We start from the raw sequence: 24,710 nt of genomic DNA, 5'->3' as shown, positions 1-24,710 counted from the left end.
AAAGGGGGAGGAAAAGGCAGAGTGAGTGGGGTTGTTAGGGTCTGAGATCATCAATCATCATCTTAATAATATACTATGACAAAAACCAATACAAATGCTCCAGGCAGCCAATGGGATGCTACGAGTAACAGGAAGGGCTATGGGAATCCCTCAGTTGGTAAAGTGCTGGGGCCCCCATAGAAAAGCCAGGCATGGTGGTGTGTATCTGTGACCCCAACAGCAGGAGGAAAGAGATGAAGGTTGCCTGTGGCTTGCTGGCCAGCCAGTCAAGCTAGCCAAGTTTGTCTTAACTGTACAAATTCAGCAATCCTTTACTATGATTACTGAATTGGGCTGTCTGCGTTCTCTTTTTCTTGTTTGTTTCATTTTATTAAAGCAGCTTTTCTCTGACCTAAAGTAGTCATAAATGAAAACTATAACCTAAGTTCATCTTTGAGGATTTTTTCAATTTCAGTGCATTTTTTGAATATTATAATAACAATTTCCCTATATAAAGTTGAAACATTCACAATAGTTGGGGAAAAAAAAGAAGGATCAATAATCTGTCTAGTGAAGCTTACAACAAGATGGAATAAAGACTCGAAAAGTCCACTGAAATTATGGAGATAATGTAAAAAAAATCTCATTAAGACAAGAAATACCTGTATGCTGAAAACTATAAAACACTGCTGAAAGAATTTCGAAAAGACACAGAGAAACACAAAGACAGCCTATGTTGGCAGGGAGAAAGAACTGGTGTCCTCTGACCCTCCTCACTCACACTGTGGTTTATACACACACACACACACACACACACACACACACTCACACACACTCACACACACACACTCACACACACACACTCACACACACATTCACACACACACACTCACACACACACACTCACACACTCAGTGATAACAGTTCATTTTTAAATGAGCAAAGGGCTTAAACAGACATTTTCCCAAAGAAATGGGCACTGTGCACATGAAAAGATGTCTGCTAACACCAGTGCAAACCAAACCCACAGCAAAGTGTCTGTCGTGGTACAGCTTTCTGTCACCGGAAGGCAGCAGAAGAGAAGGAGCAAGGAGCTAGAGAAGGAAGCCCCAGCAAGCTGCTGACAGAAGATGTAAATTAGCACACTCATCACTGAAAACAACAGAGATTCTTCAAAAAAAATTCAAAGCACAACCACCATACAATCCAGAAGCACCGTTCTGGGTATATCGGGGGAAATCCAACCGCGCTCCTTAGGAACTGTCTCTGCTCCCACATCATAGAAGCATCATTCATGCTTCAAGCCACATGCATCTCAACACATCACCCTGTAGACTTCAGCACATAGTACCTTGTCAGCTATCCCCCAAAGGGCTAGAAAATAAATCTTATACGTCATCACAAATATAATATAAACCTGACATGTAAATACCCGCTTATAAGACACACAGGCTGATCATCCTGAACCTGAAGGACTCACACTGTACTCTGATTTATTGGTTTCTCCATCATTTTGGGATCCACCCCAGCCCTCTGCAATTTATAGTATGCATTTATTGCAACCCTGCTTCATGACACTAAAGCAGAGGAGCAGAATACTCAACTACAGGTCAAAGCAAAGATCTACTAGGCAAGAAAATGGGAAAATACCTTAATGTGTATTTAGTGTGTGTGTGCACGTGTGAATGTGTATGTATATGTGCAAGTGTGTATGTGTACATGTGTGTATGGTATGTCTATAAGGAGATTACTTTTCAAAGTAGCAGGAATCTCATATTATCAAAATTATCCAAGAAAATTCCATAAAATTTCGCCAAATTAGGATGTGAAAAAAAACATTCACATTTATAAGAATATTTAAATTTGCAAATACCGAAAAGCATCAAGGTGACTGAGTTGAAGAACCAAACCAAAGCTGAGTAGAGCTGATGCATCTAAGCTCTGCTCTGAGCTCAAGCCCACAAGTCTCTAAATTGGGCGAGGAGTGGAGATATTCTAAACGGTCCAGCTTCCCCATGAGTAGACCTTGTACTCTCAACACATCAAAGTTCTACAATCTCAATACACACCCGCTCGCATGTTACAAGGATGAAAGACAATCACATCAGATGGGCTAGGATCAGGTGTCTAGCTACTCATTTCTGCCTGCTAAATTTAAGCACATACTTTGCCACATACACAGACACAGCACTTATTGAAAAGCTCTATGAATGATACTGGCCACTCACTGCCATTCGCTGTGTGGTTGCTCCAAGAGCTTTCTCATTCCTCCTGGCTATACTCAAGACCCTTCCCTTCCAGTGCTTCTTCGTGGAGTAAGGTATTTTGTGCACCAAGGAAGAATCCTAGTCAAAGCTTAGGGGTGGAGCTTAAGCTAGCTCTCTCTCTCTCTCTCTCTCTCTCTCTCTCTCTCTCTCTCTCTCTCTCTCTCTCTCTCTCTCTCTCTGGGAAGTGGTTCCTATACCCCTGGTCACTTCAGCATGCCTTACCTGATCAATCACCATGCAGTTAGCATAGACTTCATCGCCCCCATTCAGCATGTCAGAGAGCTGGCCCGCAGCAAGGGACGTTGGGGCATGCTTGGACTTTTTGAAGCCATCAAAGGAGTGATCTGGAAGAAATGAACAGGATTAGGAAATGACCAAGTATGAGCAATTTCTCTTACAACCAAGCCTTTTTAGTCAACAAAACAAAACAACAACAAAAATGCATTTTAACATGGTATTTCTATCTTCATATGTTAAGAGCTACAGTGCAAGGACTGTCTTTTCTATACCTAGATCTTTTCTGTTATCTAAAACTAGAATGGTTCTATCTAGACAGATAAATATTAGCCCACTGCAAGCATAGATTTCCCCTTCATGGGAGACCTTTAAATTCTCTCACATTAACCTCCACTCCATCTCCTTTACTAATAAAATGGAAGAATTGTTAGCGGCACGCTTCTCAAGTATGTGACGGGGTTAGACTGAGTCACTAACGATCCAAAGACAGCACGGAGCCCAGCAGTGGTGGCTCTGGATCATCCACAAGCCGTCACAGGGGGCTCTTTCCTTCATTTTAAATTTTGAAATGGCTTTTTGCTTCCGTGGTCTCTTCTGTGGTCTCAGCTTTGCTTTCAGATAGCAAAAGCTGCTCAGAATGGGGTCCTGGACAGTTGAGATGCTTCTGTGTTTGCAGCGAGTGCAGAGTTGAAGGCAATAAAGCCTGTGCAAGCCAGAGGCCTGGCTCCCTGTGCCCGGTCTGTTTACTCAATCTCCAGACACCTCTGTGGAGTCCTCCCATCTGTAAAGACAGAGCAGCGCTACTCTTGACTTTGTGTGTCTATGTCAGAGAAACGAGCCTGGCCGCCCACAGCACTGACAGTAAGTGCTCCATTAACATGATATGTGGCTGGTATTAATGTTTGCTGTCATTATTAAGATCTTTAATTATGATCAGTATGAAGTACAAGGATAATAAAATGAGCCATTGTATTGTATCTGTAAGTGACTTTAACAGGGTAGATTTATGGTATATCTCCACACACAGTGCTACCTAGCAAGTTTTCTTGAATGGATATAAAATGGAGAGAAAATGGATTGGGTGTGGTGACACACACCTTCACACCCAGCAGGGCAGCAGACAAAGGCGGGTCTCTGTGAATTTGTGACCAGCCTGGTCTACATAGCAAGTTTTAGGCCAGCCAGGGATACATAATAAGACCCTGTCTTAAAAACAAAGCAAGGAGACAGTACTGTCCCAAGGCCATTAGAATTGGCTTGTATCCCACTGCCTGGCTTAGCTCTGTCATAGGTAAAATCAGATTGTGAATTATTACTCATGACTACTGGGTTGATGGTCTATATTTTAAAATTCTATTTTCCCACAGAAAGTTCTGGAGGATGTAAAAGATATAATGACATATGAATGGAACAAACCAAATGGCCCTGGCTTCAGATCACAAATCTAGACCTACTTTCCCAGAATACCAAAACTGAGTTTTATTTAGTTTCTTAAGAAAATATACAAAATAGAAGAAAGTATTTTCTTGTAACCATAACTGATTATTTCATTAACGTATTTAACTAGCTAGCAATGTGATCCACACAAAGCCTACAGGCACTTCACAAGTACGACCTTTATGATCAATGGCTATAATACATTCATTCTCATTACACAGAAGAGGCTCCATGAGTTATCTACCAATGAGGCAGCAACACACTTCCAGGGCTCATTTGTCACTCTGGAGAATGTTTGAAAGCGGTCACAAATAATACAACATGGCCTCGGGGCATGTGATTAATCCAGCCGGGCTGTTTACAGTGCTTTGCTTATACAGACATGAAACACCTGGCATTTATGCCTTCACATTTAGAGGCCATTCACCTCTTTTCCAGGGGACTGCCCTATTAAGATTTCATTCATAACTGGATTGACCCAAGAAGACAACAAGCAATGAATAGATTTAATTGGAAAGATATAGAATCTAGTGAAAGCTCACCCCAAATTGAGGGGCTTAGATGAAGGTGTTGCTCTGTCACCAACAGTCTGATTTTTTTTCTGTGTGCATGTATTCACGCACACATATAAGTGCCTGTGGAGGCCCGAGGAGGTCTGAGAAAGACATTAGATCCCCTGGAGTCACAGGTGGTGGTTACCCTCCAGGGTAGGAAGCTAGAACCAAACTCTGACCCTCTGAAATAGCAAGCGCTTTTAACAGGCCTGTCTCCAGTCCCCGAGAGCCTTGTTCTTAATAACCAAGAACACTGTGTTCAGAATGCCGACCACTTGCTCCAGCAATGAGCAGGACCAGAAACTACGGCTGTTTTCCAGCACACAGGTAGGATGGACTTCGTCCATTATAAACCTGTGCCCTCCGAGTCATGTCAGGAGACTGTGCCCATGTCACAAAATAAACTACAAGATGGCTGAGTTTGGAGACTTAGAGTCTAATTTGTTTTCTGAATTACTAATTTGATTAGGGCTTAGAAAATTATTTGATTGAGTTACAAAGGCAGGATTAAGAATGATCCCTTAGCAGTAATTTAAAATAGTCAAAGCTCTGAAAATCTTTTTTTTTTCTTTATACATTTGCTTCACAAATATATTTAGTGGCCAAATCTAACTCAAACTCAGGTAAAGTCTTTATTTCCCCCACTTAGGTCAACATTCAGACATTTGCCACAGAGACACTACTAGTCTAGATGACTGTGGTGCCCCAGGGGCTCCTACAAGAGTCACAACTTACAAAGTGCAAGCCCCACGCCAAAAAAAAAAAAAAAAAAAAAATCCCCAAATAGAGCCGATCCCAGATTCACGGAGAAGAGACTGTGAGTCTCTACAACCATAGCGACAAGTGATAATGGACCAAAACATCTCAAACTGTTGCCATTCCTCTCTTAATTTCCCATTTTTCTACAGCAGCACAACATTTTTTAGTATTTCCATCAGGTTCGTACACTTTTTTCTTTTAAATGATATTGTTTTAAGAAATACCTTATCTCCAGTATAAACAGAAAGCCAGTCTCCCCTGACATAAATAGAAAGGAATGGACAAGCTAAAAGGCTATAGAAGTGAAGCAATACAGTAAATTCCAAGTATAGCTATCTACTCAAGCTGGGAGCCTGCCTGTCTTCTCTGTTAAACACACGGAGATTCCAGAATCCCAAAGAAGCACTAATGATGTGATGTGTCCCACTAAAAGTCTCTTCTTAACGACGGGCAGACCGAAAGACGCGAAAGCCTGAGGAAGCTCAGTCACTAAACCACTTGCCACCCAAAGCACTAGTATCAGAACCCAGGTGGGGTAGGAGATTAAAAAAAAAAAAAAAAAAAAAAAGAAGCTGTGCATGGTGATGCATGCATGTAATCCTGGTGCTGGGGAAGTGGACACATCCCGAGAGCTTGCTAGGCAGCCAACCAAACTACTTAGTGAGTCCCATGCGAATCAGAAATCTCTCTCAAGTAAAAGCCAAGGTGGCTAGCACTCGAGGAAGGACACCGAGGTTGTACTCTGGCTTCCACAATGGCAGGAACACATGTGCACACATGCACACGAACACGACACGCGCACACACACACACACACACAGAGCAATACACAGAGCAACTTGCAAAAGCAATACAAAATTGCTACAGGTGAACTGTGAAATGGCCCCTACAAGCTCATATGCTTGAACACTTGGTCCCCACCTTGAGATACTGTTCTAGAAGGCTGTGGGGCCCAGCTGACAGACTGACAGACAGTCAAGGCTGTCCCCATGAGAGAAGTCACAGCTACAAGCTCCCATCCACATCCACTGAGCCTCTCCGCCACACCTTAGCTCCCACAAAACTCTGATCCAAATAAACCTCCTGCCCTGGAAATGCTGCTGCCACTCATATGTCACAGAGAGGAGACGCTCGAAACCTACCTGACTATGTAGCTAGGTGTGAGTGGCTCAGTGTGGGAGTGACCCGGTGTGACCCAGTACGAAGCGAGCCACCTCCCAGACCTTGTCATTGCTCTGTCACCCCAAGGATGACCCACTCTGACAGAGTCTCTCCAGACCCCAGAGCTGGGCTTTAATATTTATGTGTAGTGGTGATTTTAAAGAATACTTTGGGTCTGTCAAGTGGTTCAGGGGGTAAAAGGACAAGCCTGGTGAGTCCCCACCCCCAGGACCCATGTGAAGCAGGAAAAAAACAACTCCACAAAGTTGTTCTCTGACTTACACATTCCATGGACACGCACAATAAATAAAACAAACAACAAGCAAACAATTTCATGTGACTATAACGTCACATGTTTAAAAACAACCCAAATCTGTTGTGGCGGCACACTCCTATAATCCCAGCACTTAGGAGGTAGAGCCAAGAAGATCAGAAGTTCACATTCACCCTTGGCTAGACAACACATTTAAGGCCAGCCTGGGCTACACGAGACTCAGTCTCATAAAAGCAAACAAGACAACCACCAAACCCAAGGCAAACTGGAACACATCAAACATTGCATGTGCTGCATAAAAACCATGGAAAATTCTGCTTTTATCTCACTTCCAATAGGATTTCTCTCCCATGACTCAAGAGCGAACATTTCTAAATCCGAGGGATTATAACTGCTAAGCAGAATCAGTCAGAGATGCTGCGTTCCCAGAACAGCGGGGGCGGCTCAGGAATGAGAAGCTATGACAAGACAGAGTGGATGGGGGCCAGCTTCTTCCTGAGGATCCTACAGGATCAACAACTGCTCAGGGGATCCCTGGTCCTCCTTCAGTTATTATCCTCGCTACTGGGTAGCTCCACTGGGGCTCCTAAACCACAGATTCCCATCAGTACTTCCTAGCTATACCAGATGCTCTAGTGGCAGGAGATAACAAGGGAGACATTTTTGTCATGGGAAGAGGGCCCTTTGGCACCAAGAAGGGAGGGAGGAGGAGGCTGAAGGGCCTCACTTCTCTCAGAGATGCTACAAATCTGACAGGGAGTAGTTACCAACATAGAACAGCCTGGATGTCTACAAGCTGACTTCTGATGAAAGCCAGCTTGCCTTCTGGAAGGCCAGGCCTGGTAGCTAAAGGAAAGTGTAGCCGATTTGCCTAGTTATGTAAGAGAAACACACCCAGACATAAACAAACCTGTGGCCAGCTTCCTCCAAAGCTGCTGCCTGGCTTGCTCTCGCCAGCCCTGTCAAGCTCCCGCCACAAAAGCTAGGTAGGGCTTTGCACTCCCAAAGTTTCTTGACCACAGCTAGGCAAGTTAGTCTCATTCATTCCCTTCCTTCCTTCCTTCCTTCCTTCCTTCCTTCCTTCCTTCCTTCCTTCCTCCCTCCCTCCCTCCCTCCCTCCCTCCCTTCTTCCTTTCTTTTCCTCTTCCTGCAGTGTGCTTTGTCTTAAACATAGAACTGGGGGTTGAGGGTTTAGCTCAGTGATAGAGCACTTGCCTAGCATGACCCTGGGTTCAATCCTCAGCTCCGGGAAGGGGGGAAGAGACAAAATAACAAAAACATAGAACTATATGAACACAGGAAGATTTATTGAGACTAACTAGCCAGGCACACTAGGTAAGCCTGGTTGCAGGATTCCGTGGGAGGCAGCCTATGAAACAGTGACCAATACTGTCTATGGCAGCAGTGGCCCTCCTAGGACAGCTTCTGTCTTATCCATTGGACCCAGTGTGGCTTTTTCCCAGCCACTCACAATCTGCTTCATCATCTCTTCCACCAGTTTTATCTGCTTCCTCCATGCATCCATTTTCTTCCAAGAACCTAAGTCCTGGAAGAAGAGTGACTTTGAACGTTGTATTCTCTTTGTCCCCAGCGCCAAGAAGCAGGCCGGGCCATATGCAATATGCAATCAGTAACTGTGGAAATAAGGAATAATTTCACCTCAAGAGAAGAAATTTGTGCCGGGGGCGGTGGTGGCGCACGCCATTAATCCCAGCACTTGGGAGGCAGAGGCAGGTGGATCTCTGTGAGTTCAAGGTCTGTCTAGTTGACAAAGCAAGTTCCAGGGCAGCCAGGGCTACACAGAGAAACCTTGTCTTGGCAAACAAACAAACAAACAAACAAAAAAGAAAAGAAAGAGAGAAAGAAAGAAAGAAAGAAAGAAAGAAAGAAAGAAAGAAAGAAAGAGAGAAAGAAAGAAAGAAGGAATAAACTTGTACCAGGAACAATGAAGAGAATCCTCTTGTGGGGTGGGGAAGGGCACTGAACGTCTTCTGGGCTTCTGGAAGCTTCCTTGGCTTTGTCCCAGTGTTTCTAGTTCTTCTCCAGACTTCCTTCTCTCTCCCTCTCCTTCCAACTCTTTTCTCAACATTCACCAAGAGTGAGTTGTATGACCCACTGGGCCCAGCCCAGGCCTCTCTGCTTCTCTGACCTTTGCAAACATCCTCAAGGCACTCATTACTGTCACCTGCCAAGTCTCAGCAGGGCCAGCAGACTCTCCTTCCCAAGCATCCGCCACACCTCAGAGAAGAAACTTTCATTTCACTTCTCCAGGCAGAGGTAACTTCCTGGTTGGGTCTGACCAATAAACAGTGCAAATGAAACAATATAGACCCCGACTTCCTTTGTCCCGGATATCAACAGCCTGAGAATAGTACTATTTAATCCCCTCAATCAAAACATCAGGATCTGGTGACGGTGGCACAAGGTTGTAATCCCAGGACTCAGGAGGCTGAGGCAGGAGGATTGTGAGTGTAAGCTGTTTGGGCTACACTGTGGGATTCTGCCTTAAAAACTAACAGAGTAGAGTACAGGTACTTGCTCTCTTCTAAAGAAATAAGGGGATATCATGCGAATTTATAAATGAAGGAACAGGGGGAGGGATGGGGAAAGGCACTGGTCAAGAAGGAATAAAATGTGAAATATAACAAAAGCATCATCTTTGGCACAGCCGGTCCGCATGGCACTGCACAGCTATGACAACTGCATGCATTGTCCCCTTTACGAACCAGATATCTGTGATGCTGTTCAATTATCTGATCCCCAAATAACACAGGCAAGGAAACCAAGGTGTCATTCGAGGTCCCCAAGATCACATAACAGATAACTGGCAACCACCCTGCTAGGCTCTAAGCACTTTACTATATCTCTGAGGTCACTGGATGCTCTGTTTGGAAACAAAGGAAATAATGTTTGACTCTGGGCAATACTCTAGCAGAGACTAATCAATTTAAAGATTAATGTGAAACTAATATTCCTAATATTGGTGAGCATTTTCATAATGGAGATTCTATAGATGCAATGAATGCATAATAAACACCTGGCCTTGGGGAAAGAAAGAAAGATGGTTTAGAAGTAGCATGACTTTCTTGTTTTCCAAAAAAAAAATTTGCTATTGCAGCCATAAAACTGATATATGCTCAAATATTCCATGGAAATTATTTTAGAAATGCAGACACAGCTTCAATCTAGTCTGGCAGACAATTCTGAACTACCCCTTCAGTGTGTGTGTGTGTGTGTGTGTGTGTGTGTGTGTGTGAGAGAGAGAGAGAGAGAGAGAGAGAGAGAGAGAAGGGGGGAGGGAGGGAAGGAGGGAGGGAGGGATAGAATGTGCACATGTGTAAAAGTCTAGATGAATTATCTATAATCATCTTTATTATTTGTAGAAGAATGAACTACCAAGAAATCATATCATTTAATTTTTCTCTTCACAAATTAATCCCTCTGACTATACAATATGGCATACATCCGAGACAAAGTAAGCACGATTTTATTTTTACAGTGCTGCAATATACAAGTAGGAAAATTAGAAATTTCCATCAGTTTGTAACAAATAGATTACTATTAAGACAACTTACATAGAATGTACACTTAAAAATTTTAAAGAAAATGGTATTTGAACAATGTCTTGTATTTTCCCATTAAGAAGTCTCATTAATATGTTACAGTGGGACTTATCCCTGGGTGTGTTTGCCTACTTCCTGGGTCCCCCGTGTGTAATTTCTCCTGGTAACTTGCTGCCAGGATATGACAGCGTGGGCCTAGCTGAGAAAACATCCATCAAACAGCAGATGTAAAATTTCATTTTGTTTTAGCAGCACAGCATTCAAAATACCCAGGGGAAAGAGCTGGAGAGGAAAACCAAGATGCCAACAGATAGCTACATGGCATGAAATATATTATGTTTTTACTTTTAAATCTTTATGATCTACAATTGCTAGATTTTTCAAGAACAACATCCTTACATAAAAAAACAAGAGTGGGAGAAAGCTCATTTCTTTTGCAATGTGTCTTTTCATGCAAAACAGCAGTTTATCAGTAAGTCACCCGTATCAGGTAATATATGCATGAGCATATTATTTGGAAGTGTTTTCCCTACGAGTACACAGGGCTATTTGTAACCACCTGTCATCTGTATTCTCCATAACCATATGCGTATTAATATATTTTTTTCTAGTTATTGTATTTCTATTGTTTAGATTTGTACTTGACAAAGTACATATTTCTTGTCAAATTTCAAACATACATATAATACATATTGACCGCTCTCACCCTCTCCCATCTCCCTACTATGTCTGTTTATTCTCCCTTTTCCTCAAAAACCTCTCACACATTCATGTCTCGAAATGTGAGGTGGGCCAGGGGCATAGCTCAGCCACAGTGTACAAAGCCCTGGGTTCCACCCCAAAACTACCAGATAAAAGTGGGTGGAGTAAGAGTCAGACCAAAGGAGAGGGGCAGTGGTAACCCTGTCCAGGTGTGTGAGGGACTGAACTACTGTGGCACAAACCCAGCGACGACCAAGAACTAACCCTCTCCTTGTCTCTGTTTCCCAATTTAAGCGGCCTTTGTGAAGTTCTAGAATGCACAGAAGGCCCTTGAGCTGATTTCTATGTGATCCAGAAGAAAGTATACAGTGCCCTCACACTGAGAGCGACCATGCCCAGAGAACTATTGCTCTTCTCCTTAGCCATTCCTCTTCAAGGCTCTCTCGGGACTTTGCTGGCATTAGTCTTGGCATGGAAGATCTCACCTCAAGCTCTTCTGAGCTGGACCTGTGGCTACACAGAAAATTATCCAGATTCCAGAAAGATCTCCAGCCCAGGAATTTCCTGTGGGTTGGATGGAAGCTAGGTTACTTGTAGACCTCAGTCTGCACTGAGAGAAGGCTAATAGAGAAACCAAGAAACCTCTGACCATCATACCAAAGTGTCCAATGTCCTCAGAACTTGCTTTACCTCCTGGAATCTTGCCTCACTGCCTAGTCCCTCTACCAAGAGTGAGAGCCAAACACAGAAGCCAGTAGACTCCTGAGGTGAAGGGCCTTTCTCAGAGGGTCAAACAACCTTTTGTCCATACCCAGTTATTTTGGTTCCATTACATCAGATCTTTAGCCAAGTCCTTTCTGCTGTTTGTAAGACTTAACAGTCCTAATTACTGAATGAGAAACTAGTCCTCCACCCCGCCTCCATCACACCCAAGAGGCAACAAGGAAAGTGAGAGGCAGGGAGAAAGAGCAATCTTTTGAGAGCAACCATTTCCCCGAAATCTTTCCTAATTCTAGCAGCACAAAGTGGCCTTCCAACACACATGTTTACATTTGAACAGACTCTCAAGTGTGTAAATAATTTGTTTCTGCTCTCGTTCCCACCGGGCACTCAAGTAGATATTGTGTTGGTGTGTGGACTTTGGTGTGATTAGATTCAGTCAACAACGCCTTTTTTTCTTGGTTAAATCTTCTGAGGCCTGAAGTAAGTGAGCATAAAGGCAACACTGGCCAGCTGCAAAGGAAACTAACCCATGGCATGAGACCCAAGACAGAACTGACAGCCTCAGAAATATAAAGTGTTTTCCTTTGTTGCTGTTGTTCTTTTCTTTCTTTCTTTCTTTTCTTTTTTTTTTTTTTTTTTTTTTTTTTCGAGACAGGGTTTCCCTGTAGTTTCTAGAGCCTGTCCTGGAACTAGCTCTTGTAGACCAGGCTGGCCTCGAACTCACAGAGATCCGCCTGCCTCTGCCTCCCGAGTGCTGGGATTAAAGGCGTGCGCCACCACCGCCCGGCGCTGTTGTTCTTTTCAAAACCACTTCAAGTAATTCTAAAAATATTAACAAGTGGCTAAGGAAGATGTCCCCAGATGTCATCATCATGGGAACTCAATGAATAATTCATATCCTTCCTATGGACAGACACTAGCACACAGACATGATTTTGTTCGACACCCTAGGACCTGCCTCCAGAGTAATAAGCTTTCACCCCCTAAAAGTCATCAGAATCTATTGAGTTCTACCAAAGGCAAGGTGCTACATTAGCAGAACAGAGAACTATTCTTGGAACTATAATAAAGTCACTTATTTCTTAAGGGTCTTCAACAAGAGCATTTTGAATGAATGAGTGAGTGAATGAATGAATGAGTGGGTGAATGAATAATAAAGCTAAGTGATGCCTGGCAAGTCCTCAGATCATTCCAGGTTTCTTCTGGCTGAGAAACACTGCTGAATTCCTAAATCGTACTCCATTATGGGGGAAACTCTGGGCAGGTAAAGATGAAAGAGAGCTGGATATGGGATTTGTCCATGATCAGGGCTCTCTACTGTGAGGATAATGAAGATTAAAGGCACAAGTAAGTGCTTTCTCTCCCTGGGGAAGAAGTGTGAGATAGGTTTCCATTCTAAGAATGGGTGGGGTTTTTTTTTTGTTTTGTTTTGTTTTGTTTTGTTTTTTTTAAATTCAGATCATCTGAATCCTGAGGAAATGAGGTTCACGCACACAAAAATCACCCAGCAGGGCCAGTCTTGGCTTCCCCAGGTTGCTTCCAGTTGTCTATATGCCAGGAAGGCCATCTGAGATCCCAAACACCCCAGAGAGAAGCAATCAGGGGTGTATTGAGGATATATGACTGCCTATCATAGCCACTACCGTGTAAAAGAAGACGTATGGTAGATGTTTCTGGAGAGAGCATCTGGGATAGCATCCAAGGACAGAGACCCCAAGCTCTGTCATATGAGAGCCAAGGGAAAGCCAAATCACTAGAAGTCCAGGAGGAGAGTCACCAAGCCCTGCTGACAGCAGGGGATGACCTCAGCAATAGACCTTGGTCACAGGTGCCAAACTCAAGAAGTCATATTTCTGAGAAGAGGCTAGGTCAGTTCAGTAAGAGCCAGAAAGATCCAGAAACTGCACAGATTCAAGAACCAGGCTCCCCCTACCACCAACTGCCCTCCAGTCTCACCAGGAAACCATATTAAATACTAACAAGGAAGGGGTAAAGAGTCGGCAGGAGAAATCTAAGAAAATATACTCTCCCCCACTCTCCTATCCCAATATCTATGCAGTATACTATGTGGAAATAAGACTGACTGTAGACAAAAAATATATAGTAAGTAAATCAATATTCACTGCCTGCATTCCAACACTGGAGATGTGGGATGCATAGGACAACCCCACCTTCCAGGAACTCAGGGTAGAGATGTGAAATGCCAGCTGTGACAGAGAAAGAGAGGGGCCATGAGAAGAACACATAACAAGCAGAATGCTGCATGAGATAGAATGCTGACCTCTGAAGAGAGACAAGAGAGACCTGAGAAAGGGTCTATGAGCTGCATCTTGATGGGAACATCAGAGGTTTCCAGTTTGTGACAAGAGACATTCACCTAAACTTCTCAAAATAAAAAGGAATGAAGGAGACCATGAGGTTAACTTGCAGAATTGAAGGGATTTAATACTCAGAGCTTAAGTAGGGAAGTGGGCAGCTACGGAGGGGAGGGGGGGCACAGAGACTAGTGCACAGGCCTGGAGCCTCACAGAACCTTATGATTTATTTGTGTCTCTTTGCATTCCTTCTGACTACAGACTAAGCTTTCTATAGCGAATGGCTTCATCGCCAACTTCTTCAGAGATGCCACCCAAGAAGAAAAGCATTTCATCCAAAGGAAGGATTCTGACTGGCTCCGTCTGGGTGATGTGCCCACCATGGGCTTATCACTGGGATTGGTCTCAATTGGTGAGAGCCCCAGTCAGCATACCTCGGATGGCATACTTACACTCACGTGAGTGCTGGAAAGGGAAGGTGCCAAGCACACAGACACAGATAGGCACGGAGGCCAGCGAAACGCCCAGTGTTGCACAATATTTCCGTATCCTCGTGAATCAGCAGTGCACACAACCGGGCTCTTCTCCATCACTTTGTTCTGCTCTGTGCATGTCTGACTCGGCATCTGTTTGGAGGGGCCACACTGCCTGTGCAAACCCATCAGTTCACCACAGGCTGCCAAGTGCCATCCCCTTGGCGACGTCTTCCACCCTGCCTTCCTACGGCTTTTCAATTTTTGTGTTGTTTTTGTTCAGGGCTGGGGACTGAACAAGCATATGCCTTACATACACTAGGTGAGCGCCCCCACACCAAACTACATTCCCAGCCAGGATATCCCTCTTCACTGTGAGATTCAACAGTAAGTTGTACCAGTCTCTCCTGTGGGATTTGGGGAGAAGTTCCTCAAATACGGAGACAATAAATTGTAATACTATTTCCTTCCTCCTACAGAGATGGGAGGAGGGATCACTTTCAAAAATTTGGCTAAGCATTTGTTTAATTAAGGGAAGGATGAAGCTATGTTATCGGTATTGTCTGCCACAGGTTTGCAATGTAGCCCCTGTCCTTTACGGCAGAGAGGCACTTCTGGGCAGTCCGGCATTGAAACTACTCTCTGTGAAACACAGCTCACTGACAGCAAAGATACCTTAGCGAGTTATGTCACCTTAAGGGGAAGACTTTTTTTAAAAAAATAATTTATTTATTTTTTGTGTGTGCATTGGTGTTTGTCTGCATGTATGTCTGTGTGAGTGTGTCAGATCTTGGTGTTACAGACAGCTGTTAGATGCCATGTGGGTGCTAATTGAACCTGGAATTCAACCTGGGTCCTCTGGAAGAGCAGTCTTAACCACTGAGTCCTCTCTCTAGTCCCTAAGATTTGTCATACGGCTTTTTGAAGTGACCTATTAATTTCCTTGTAAATTTCTAGATTATACCCAAACACACACACACACACACACACACACACACAATCTATTCCATGAAAAGGAAGAAGGGAATGAACAAGCTCATGAAGCTAAAGTAATTTGCCTTTAACAATTATCACTAAACTTCGGAAATGTCATCATACTTCTAAATGCAAATCAAGAGTTACTTTTCAGATCAAATACCCGTTCTTCAAATACTAAATGAGGTCATGTCCAGAAGAAAGCAAACCAAGCATGGTGTTGCACGTTTGTAGTCATACTACTGGGGAGGCTGGAACAGGAGGATCATTTGAACCCCAGAGTTCAAGACCAGACTGAGTAACACAGCCAGACCCCAGCACAGAAGGGAAAGCAGAACACTGTCATCTCACTCCGGGCACACTTCACCATTCTGTCCGTCTCTCTCTCCATCTAGAAGACCGTGGATTTCCTAGCATGCTCACCCTGTGGTGGTCTGAATAAGAATGGTCCCCCTAGACTCATATATGAATGCTGAGGGTGTAGCATTAAGAGGCCTGGCCTTGCTGAAGTAGGTGTGGCCTTGTTACGTGACATAGCGAAGGAGCCCTCATAAGCATCAATGCTATGCTGTTTCAACTTTAAACATCCCAAACTGTGAGCTAAACAGACCCTTTTAATTTATAAGTTACCTAACTTCAGACACTTTGTGACAACCATAGACAACAGTGTTTCAAAGCTGATTCCGAAGCTATTCTAGGAAGCACAGAGACAAGGAAAGGAAATGGGTGGAACAGAGACACCAGCATCTCAGCACGAGGCTATCAAGGGAGACATCCCATGTAAGCCAGGCCTCCTGAAGACACACAAGGGCCGGCTGTTTCATAACAATCTTCTCGAGAACTAACCAGGGTCCCAAAAGAACTGCCGTAATCCCTTCCAAGGGAAGGGCCTTTTGTGACCTAACGACCTCCTCTGGGTCTTACTTCATCTAAGTCTCAACATCTTACCAACACTATCCAGGGATCGAACTGCCAATATACGCACCCTTAGCTAACACAAGTCACACCCAAATGGCAGCCCTCTCTAAGCCTCACGCTCCTCACTGAGAAAACACAGATATCTCCTTATTGTAAGAATCATGTATTCCCTATGGCAAGCATCCACTGTAGTTCAGTAACACTTGGTAAAGCACTGCACACTGCTGTTTAGACTGGTCGTAACTGCACAATTCTAGGATTACCCAAGCTTCTCAGGCTTGTCAAACTTTCTAGTTTGTACTGGCTCCTTTGGAACTCTGGAACCTTTGCCCACATGAAAAGAAAAATGGCACCTCTTCACATTCAGCCTCCCCGAAGAGGGACATGCTATGACCTGGGGGAGGAGAGACTGAGAGATGCTGCAGAGTGGACAAAACATATGAAGGAGAGCCTGTGTCGACATTCCCAGGGATCTGATGACTTACGTCAAGGTATGCCCTTCCAAGATTGAATGATAATGATGGGAAATCTATGTGAAGTCTGATCTTTGTGGGGGTTTTTTATGATTAATCTTTGATTAACAAATATTATATTTCTTAGTTGATTTGCCTACTGAAACCAACAAAACAAAAATCCAGGCATTCCTAGAGCCCTTGAAGCAGAACGGTCATGGGTTCTGACCGACTCCAATTAGTAACCACTGGCTTCAAAAGCAACTTGTCCTGGGGCTGCCCATGAGCTGACGAAGGACAGCTTCTGAGAATGGCCTCCCCAGGTCTCATGTTGGCCAACTTGGCTTTAACTGCTTCCATGAGCCCCTCCCAGAGGCACACGTAATTTCCAAAGAATGGTGACATAGTCTCCTTCTCTGACGGCATGAGGAAAAGCAAGTTCTGAGTTAAAATACTGTTTGGTGGGTTTTCTTGTTTACAAACCCCTGCTGAAACTTCACATCACTCACTAAGTAAGCTGGGAGTGTGGATGCCTCTGGGGGAAAGAAATACAAGCAAAGAGGGTTAAGACAGGGAGCCAATAGTAGAGACTAGAAGAGAGTATACCTTAATGAATTGAATACAAGAGACATTTGCTTAACAGACCATAAATTCAAAGCCCTAAGATCCTCCTTCAAGACTTCCAAGGCAGCTGAACCTACAGGGAGAATAACTTTGCTGATGATTGGAAGGAAAGAGAGAGGAGCCAGGGAGATGGCTCAGCAGGTCCACTGCTTTCCATAGAACATGATCAGCCGAGTTCTGTCCCCAAGGAGAAAAAACAAGTGTGGTGGCAGAGGCTTGTAACCTCTGCCCAGTATTGGGGAAGTGACAGGTGGCTCCCTGGGGCCTTCTTGACAGCTGGCCTAACTTCATCATAAGCCCCAGGTCCCAGGGAAGAACCTTGTCTCAGAAAAGGGGGACAGCTCTTAAGGAACAATGTCGGAGGTTGACATTTAGCCTCAGTACATACATAAACACACACACACACACAAGGACCGGTAGAGAGAATGAAGAGAAAGTCTTACTGGTGAAGAGGCACTAACAATGGTATCACCCTTTCAAAGGCAAGAAAGCGTTGTTCTTCACAAACTGGCTGCTGAGTTAGAAAAGCAGAATTATTGGACCAGGAGGGGTGGCACACTCCTTTAATCCCAGTGCTTGGGAAGCAGAGACTGGCAGATCTCCGAGTTCAAGGCCAGTCTGCTCTACATGGCAAATTCAAACCAGCCAGGACTCTATAGTGAGACCTTGTCAAAGTCAGATTTCTTATGTTGTTGTTGTTATTGCTGCTGCTGCTGCTGCTGCTGCTGTTTTGCTACTAAATGGGGGAAGGGAGGAACTGGTGCTCTTGGTCTCTGGAAGACCTGCCCAGTGCTGACCTGTCCTGTTAAGCATCTGCCACTCCAGAGACGTTTGCTGGAGTATTCGATCATTTCTTTGCTGAGCGAGCCTCTCTGAGCTCTACCTCCTGCACACGGAGGTAAGGTGGCTGGCCTGGCTCATCTCTATAACCCTTGTAGCTCTCTAAGAGCTTATGGGTCTGGGATTCTGTCCAGCTGATATTACATCAGGACCAATCACTTTCTTCACAACTAGGTCACAGTAACTTAAACAAGGAGGGACATGCGCTATGCAGTCTAAAAATCCCCCGTGCCACCCTACAGACTTCATTCTCACTTGTCCTTTGCTTGCTGGGGGCAAAGAGTTAATCATTTTCCTACCCGGGTACTTGCTTTCACTTGAACCAGGTTTAATTTATACATAGCTCTGCTATGATTTTCTGTTCTGGCTCAGCCTGGCAGTACTCCAAATTTGGGTTTAAAGGGAGAATGTGATTCATGTGTTCCTACCACTCTTCCACCGGCCTCTCGAGGCTCTCCCTGGCTTCCAGTCCTAATCCCTCCCCTCCCAGGTTGTTCTCTACCTGGAGTCCCAGCCGCCAAAGTATGGGCACCCACTTGATTGTCTGGACAACAGAAACATAAAATTAGTGTAACCTGCTCTTGCTACACTCCCCAGTATCCCACAACTAAAAATTGCACCCTCAGTGTTTGGAGCCTCCAAGTATCTCTCCTCTTGGACATAAGTCATACTTGGTAAAACTTTATAGTTTGATAATAATTGCAGATCACAAAAGACCTTGAAAAGTAGGAGAAACACAAAGATTACCGGACTCTTTGCCCAGATTTCCCCTTTGTTAAAGTTTTACTCTGCCTTCTATCTATGTATGAGCTCACTTTTACATGCTGGTGGCTGCTGCCCTGAGTGTGCCTTCTCCCAGAAACATGTCTGACAATACCCTATGCCCTTTAATAAATGAACTGCACCTTTTAAAGGGAATGGGCTTTGCCACTCACATTTTAAAATCCCTTCCTTATATCTATAAACTCAATAAAACCTTGTAAAATAAAAGAACCCTTTCCTTGGGTACAAAATAAAGAAGAAATTGGTTTTAAGACAGGATAACCAAATAATATATTAAACACTAAGTATTAAGGTGTCTGACGGTTGCCTTTAAAGGACGGCCATGGAGCAGCCTGAAAAAGGTGTTGGGGCTAAGGCTTCCTGCTTCCCCTCCTGTCCAACTCATCTTATTCCTAAAATTGCATTAATCCCAGCTAAAAGGCAAACAAACAAACAACACCTTTATCTTATCCTGGAAGGTCAGAAGAAAATCCTTGAAGCTAACCAGGTACATGAGTTATGGCAGGAGTCTGTCCCCTGTGCGAACACAAAGTACTTCAAGTACATCACTGCTGTACAGAGTTGGCAAGCTCCAGAAGACAGAAACGTAAGGAGAAATGCCCCTTAGCCAGCCATCTTTCATGTTCTTTCCCCCTGGGGTTAAAGGCAAGACCACTCAAGTCTGTACACAAGACAAGGAATGGGAAGGGCAGCCCACTACTTCTCTGGCTTTTCTAAGTCACAGAAGGCAACAAGGACCACCTCTGCCGCCTAGCCCAGGAAGGGAGAGTCTCTCTTCTCTCAGTACTTCCCGGAGAACTTTCCCCTTGGTTGCTAAGCCCACACTACAGTGAAGGCCCAAGAAGAGGAAATAAACCAGGCAAGTCCCTTCCACCATGCACCACCAGGGATTCCAGGCCCTCCTTCCTTCTGGGTGACCTTGCTTACTTGTTCTGACTCAAGGCAAACAGATTGGTCTCCGGGTTCTCTGGAGACTTTCTTGTTGAAATCACTATTTCTAAATCCTTTCCTTGTAACAACTACAAAATCTTTAGATAGGATTTTTAATGAACAAATGTTCCTTAAGATTTCAAAACGTTAAAAAAAATTAGAAGCATAAAGTAAGTAGCAAGCGCTCGTTCTCTTTAAACTTTACGAAGTCTAGACATGTTTAAATCAACAGGACTCTATTGTCAAGGTAACTCCAAGGTAACTCTGATTAAATGAATCCAAAACATTTACCTTGCAGTGACCCCCAGCCACCTCCCCGACCCCTGCATTTTTTTTTTTAAGTATGGATAGTGACACTCTGGTAGTTTTTAAAGTAGAAGGAACAGAAGGAGGAAATAAGTATGCCCTGGGAGTCCACACACAAAGTGTTTGTACAGCAAGACGTGTAAAAACACGAACTACACTCGCAAGCAGGCAGGCAGGCAGGCAGGGAAATGCACGCAGAGAGGTAAGAGCGGGAGGTGCTGGGGTTTGGCTCTGGGCAAACAAAAGGCACCATGATCTATCTACCTTTCTTGGATGCCCTGCGCCGAATCTTCATCTTGGGGAAGGAAGGCCAGGAGTAGTTGAACGGTGAGTCGGAGTCAGAATCCATTGTTTGTTTGGGTAAAAGGACCAGCTGAGGCAGAGGAGAGCAGGCAGACCGTGCCCAGCCAGGAGCCTCCCCGTGATGTCAAAGGCGGGAATGGGGCTGGGTGAAACAGCTCCAAACTCAGGGAGGGAGAGGCAATAAATGTTTTGCTTCCTTCGGGCGTTCAGGCATGTAGACCAACAAGGAGGCTGTAAATATTAAAGCCAAACCAGAGAAGCCGGAGGGGGAGAGCGGGGGACCTGGAGTCTGGCTGATACATGGCAGTCCAGTTATTCAAAAGGTCATCAGGGAGCAAATGAATCATTAACTCCCCTCTTCTTGTGGCTAGATATGGAAATGAAGAAGGAAGGGCTCGGGATGAGAAAGAACCGCTGCCCGTGATTCAAGAAAAGCTTCCCAAGACAGGCGCCTGTTTTGCTGAGAGCTAGGAAATCATTTCTTAGGGAAAGCTGTGTTGTGCTGCGTAGCAATTGTGTGCGGAGAGTTGATCCACAGCAAACACAAGCCAGTCTGCTCCAGGGTCCACCCCTCCAGAGAAACTGAGCATCTACACCATCAGCAACTTAGACAGGTTGAAGGGTATAACTGATATTTTATTTAATAGTCTGGTCTCCTGGTCCTTTTGGTCCTAAATTGGTCAGATGCTTTCAACTTCATACGCAATGGTGCTCACCTCATCACACCCATCCAAAGTCACTCACTACTGTTTAGGACAACTTGGTTGTTTGTTTGCTCCTTCCCTGGACTGTTACCAAGTTTAGCAGTCAGTCATAAGGTTTTGGGTGACTCTGTAGCTCAGTACTAAACTTTCAGTCCATCTCACTATGCTAATGACTCATTTGCCACAAACCAAAAGTTCCTGCAGTTCCCCCTAAACACTTCCCAGTGATCAGCATTCAGTGGAAGCCCACATTGCCTCCCCATAAATCACGGCTGCCACTCACTGATTTTTTTTTCTACTCCTATAGACACACAGAGATAGGGAACCCAAATAAGATCAAGTTGAGCAGCCAAGGTCTATAAGAGGACTCTCCTGCAGGAGTCTCTAAAGCACTCCACGCAGGAGGAACACCAAGAAGTCCTAGGTTTTGCTCTGTTTTATGAAGCCTTGGGATGCGCAGCGAAACTAAAGGAAACAACACGAGGAGCCATTTGATCCTGCAGGCTTGGAACATGACAGCGTGTGTCTTCATTAGCATTCATCTCTTCAACTCCCTCTCCAGCCTTGGCACCAGCGCTGTGCTGTGGAAGAAACAGCTTCCCAGCGTGCGCTGTGGGTACCTAATCCTCTCTGATTAGGGAGGTGTGAGCGAGGGGCACAGGCCAAGATAAAAAGTGGGAGGGGCTACGGGGTGTAAATTCAAGTCCGCATCCGGATTATGTAAACTACTACTGTGCTTTCACATGGCTTTCTAGATCTTTAGGAAACTCTGACAAAACAAAGCTAGAATATAGCTGCGGGGATTTAACCTAAAGGAAAATTGAGTAGTTTTCTATGTTGTAGCCTTTTAAAGAAGAATAAAGTATACATTTTTCTTGAACAGATGGGTACAACTGTAAGAATAAATTATTCCCAGCCTTTAACATCAAGTAAGAGAGTTTTAATCAATATGATCCTTAATAAGAAAAAAAACAACAGACAGTGGGGTCAGGAAGATGGATTCAAGCCTAACACCCCTAGTTCGATCCCTGGGACCCACATGATGGAAAGAGACATCTTCTGATTTCACACGTGTGTCCTGAGGTATGGGTCCCCCTCCTAAATAAAAATTTAAAAATCCCATGTGTGCATCTGTGCACCAAATATAATCCAATAAGAAGAGGCTATCAACTTGAGGGGGATATTATTTGATGGAGAGTAGCTGGGAGGGGTAGGAGGGAGGAAGGGAAAGTGATGTAATTCTTCCATTAAAAACATTAATTTTTTTAAAAAAGTAAACAAAATAGACAAGAGCAGCTGGGAGCTTAAGATGTAGCTCGGTTGATAGAGTGTTTGCCTAACATGCATGAAGTCCTGGGCTTGGTCCCCAGCACTGCACACCTGGCCGTGATGGTGCAGGCCTGGAATCCCAACACTTAAAAGGCAGAGGCAAGAAGATCAGAAGTCAGTTGCATAACAAATTTCAGGCTAGTCGGGGGTACATGAGATGCAGTCTCATGTACAGAGCCAAGGAGCATGCCTGGGGCACTGTAAACAATTGTTGAATGAATGAGTCATACAAGTTGGTCACAACCTGAGGGTAAAAAAACCTTACACAACAGCTGTAATAACTGTAGCATCTACTGACTACAACTATATATTTTGATAAGTCACAGGATTCTTAAAATTGTTTAAAATATATTGATACTTGTGTAATAAAAGTATCTGCATTTGTAGAAGGAACATCATCTTGCAGTGAAGAAAATTTCTGGTTCCCTAAGGCTTCAGATAACATTGGGACATTGTGTGGCCACAAGCTTCTTCTATGTCATCTCTAGGCAAAGGGGATCTGCACTCACACAGCCTGAAATACCATCGGGACATTGCTATGCTCGTTCAGTGATGTGTCAAGGGTCTGGAAGGAGATCCCAGGCATGGGGATGCTATACTTACTATGTTGTCCTGGTAATATGCAAAAGAGGAGCTATGTTTTTGGTAAAATGGCAAACGCAACAAGCATGCCATTCAAGCAGGGCCCCTAATTTGTTTTGCTTAGGGTGGCCAGAATGCAATGACACATGGGCTTCAACAGCACAGGCAGCAGTGCAGGCCAGGATTCCCTCAGAGGCATCATTAGCACAGGTGAGGCAGACAAGAGGCAGAGTGTCCATTACAACGCAAACAACTGGATTCCTAGTCCTACAGTGGTGCAGGAATCTGTACTAAGAAGAAGCGCCATCCTAGCTGATCCTCAGCTTCAGAGTCATTTTAGAGCCACTGAACTGGGAGATGGGTAAGTATAAGTCCAGAATCTACAGGAGGGGCTAGAGAGACGGCTCAGCCATTTAGAGTATTTGCTGCGCTTACAGAGGATTTAAGTTCATTTCCCAGCACCCACACTAGGCATCTCACAACTGCCATGTGGCCAGCTCCACAGGACCCAATATCCTCCTCCTGTCTCTGAGGGTACCTGCCCTCACATGAGCATGCACTCGCACGTGCACACACAATTAAAAACAAATCTTTTCAAAGAAGTTACTGGACAGACGTTCCTCCCTTGACTACCATTTAGACTAATGGGTCAGAAGAGTTTAAAAAGACAGAGGGAGGCATGAAGGAACCGGCACAGCGTTTCTACAGGTTGAGGTGACAAGTAGGTGTGTCTTAACCTGTTCTCCTAGAGGTACAATCCTTGTTGACAAAGTACAGATCAATGACTTTATGGAAATTTTCTGACAATAAAAAGCCAGCAATACATGAGGAAACAGCTGTGCCATCCAGAGACTTTCCAGAGCCCTCATTTGCCTTCGTCTGTCCATAGTTGTTGAAGAAATGGAATGAGCTCCACTCACCAGCCCTGCGGTAGCACGGAAAGTGAAGTAGAAAATATTACTTGCACAGCCTGTTTTATTTTTAGGTCAGCTCAGTTGCTTGCCTTCCAAAGACTCCTTAAATGTGTTTCATTTGTCCTTATTGTTTCCTGCTGTGATTGAGGGCACCATTCCCTCTCTCTTTCTCTCTCCAGTTTGTCAATTTAATTGCATTTAAATTAATCCAAGAAGTTATTTACATCTCATTCATATTCAAAAGATACATTTTTTTTGCTTTGTCTGATTGGCTGATCAAAACTGCAGTTGGGAGAATTTAATGATACAGTCTCCAGTCCCTTTGTAAAGATTCAAGACACAGTCATGACCGTAGTGTGCAAGTGACCTCATGGGCTACACCTTCACCTCCCAGTGCCTTCTTTAATTACCAAAAATTTCACTGAGCAAAGCAGCTCCACCAGGTTCTTATCATTCAAGACAGACACCGCTGCCTTCAAGTTGTTGCTTTCTGGGGGACCCATGCAGAAAATACCCCTCCACTTTCTTCATACAGACAATAGGCCACTTCCCTCTTGACCTTGATAAAACTAAATCTTTTCAAAGGAATATTAATATGGGATTTGAG

General features: G+C 44.2%; 1 protein-coding gene across 1 annotated transcript in view; it reads right to left on the bottom strand.

The window, feature by feature from the left end:
• Window positions 1-20,626, bottom strand: part of Arhgef28 (Rho guanine nucleotide exchange factor 28) — a 114,775-nt gene extending 94,149 nt beyond the window's left edge. The window contains exons 1-2 of the mRNA XM_038322967.1: window positions 20,536-20,626; window positions 2,469-2,590 (exon numbers count right to left, since the gene is read on the bottom strand). Coding sequence (XP_038178895.1) covers window positions 2,469-2,590; window positions 20,536-20,620 — 207 coding nt within the window. The 5' untranslated portion in view covers window positions 20,621-20,626. The remainder of the gene's footprint in view (window positions 1-2,468; window positions 2,591-20,535) is intronic.
• Between the last annotated feature and the right edge of the window lie 4,084 nt (window positions 20,627-24,710).

Source organism: Arvicola amphibius, chromosome 3, assembly GCF_903992535.2.
Source record: "Arvicola amphibius chromosome 3, mArvAmp1.2, whole genome shotgun sequence".
NCBI classification, from domain to species: domain Eukaryota; kingdom Metazoa; phylum Chordata; class Mammalia; order Rodentia; family Cricetidae; genus Arvicola; species Arvicola amphibius.
This window is presented reverse-complemented; position numbering and strand designations above follow the sequence as displayed.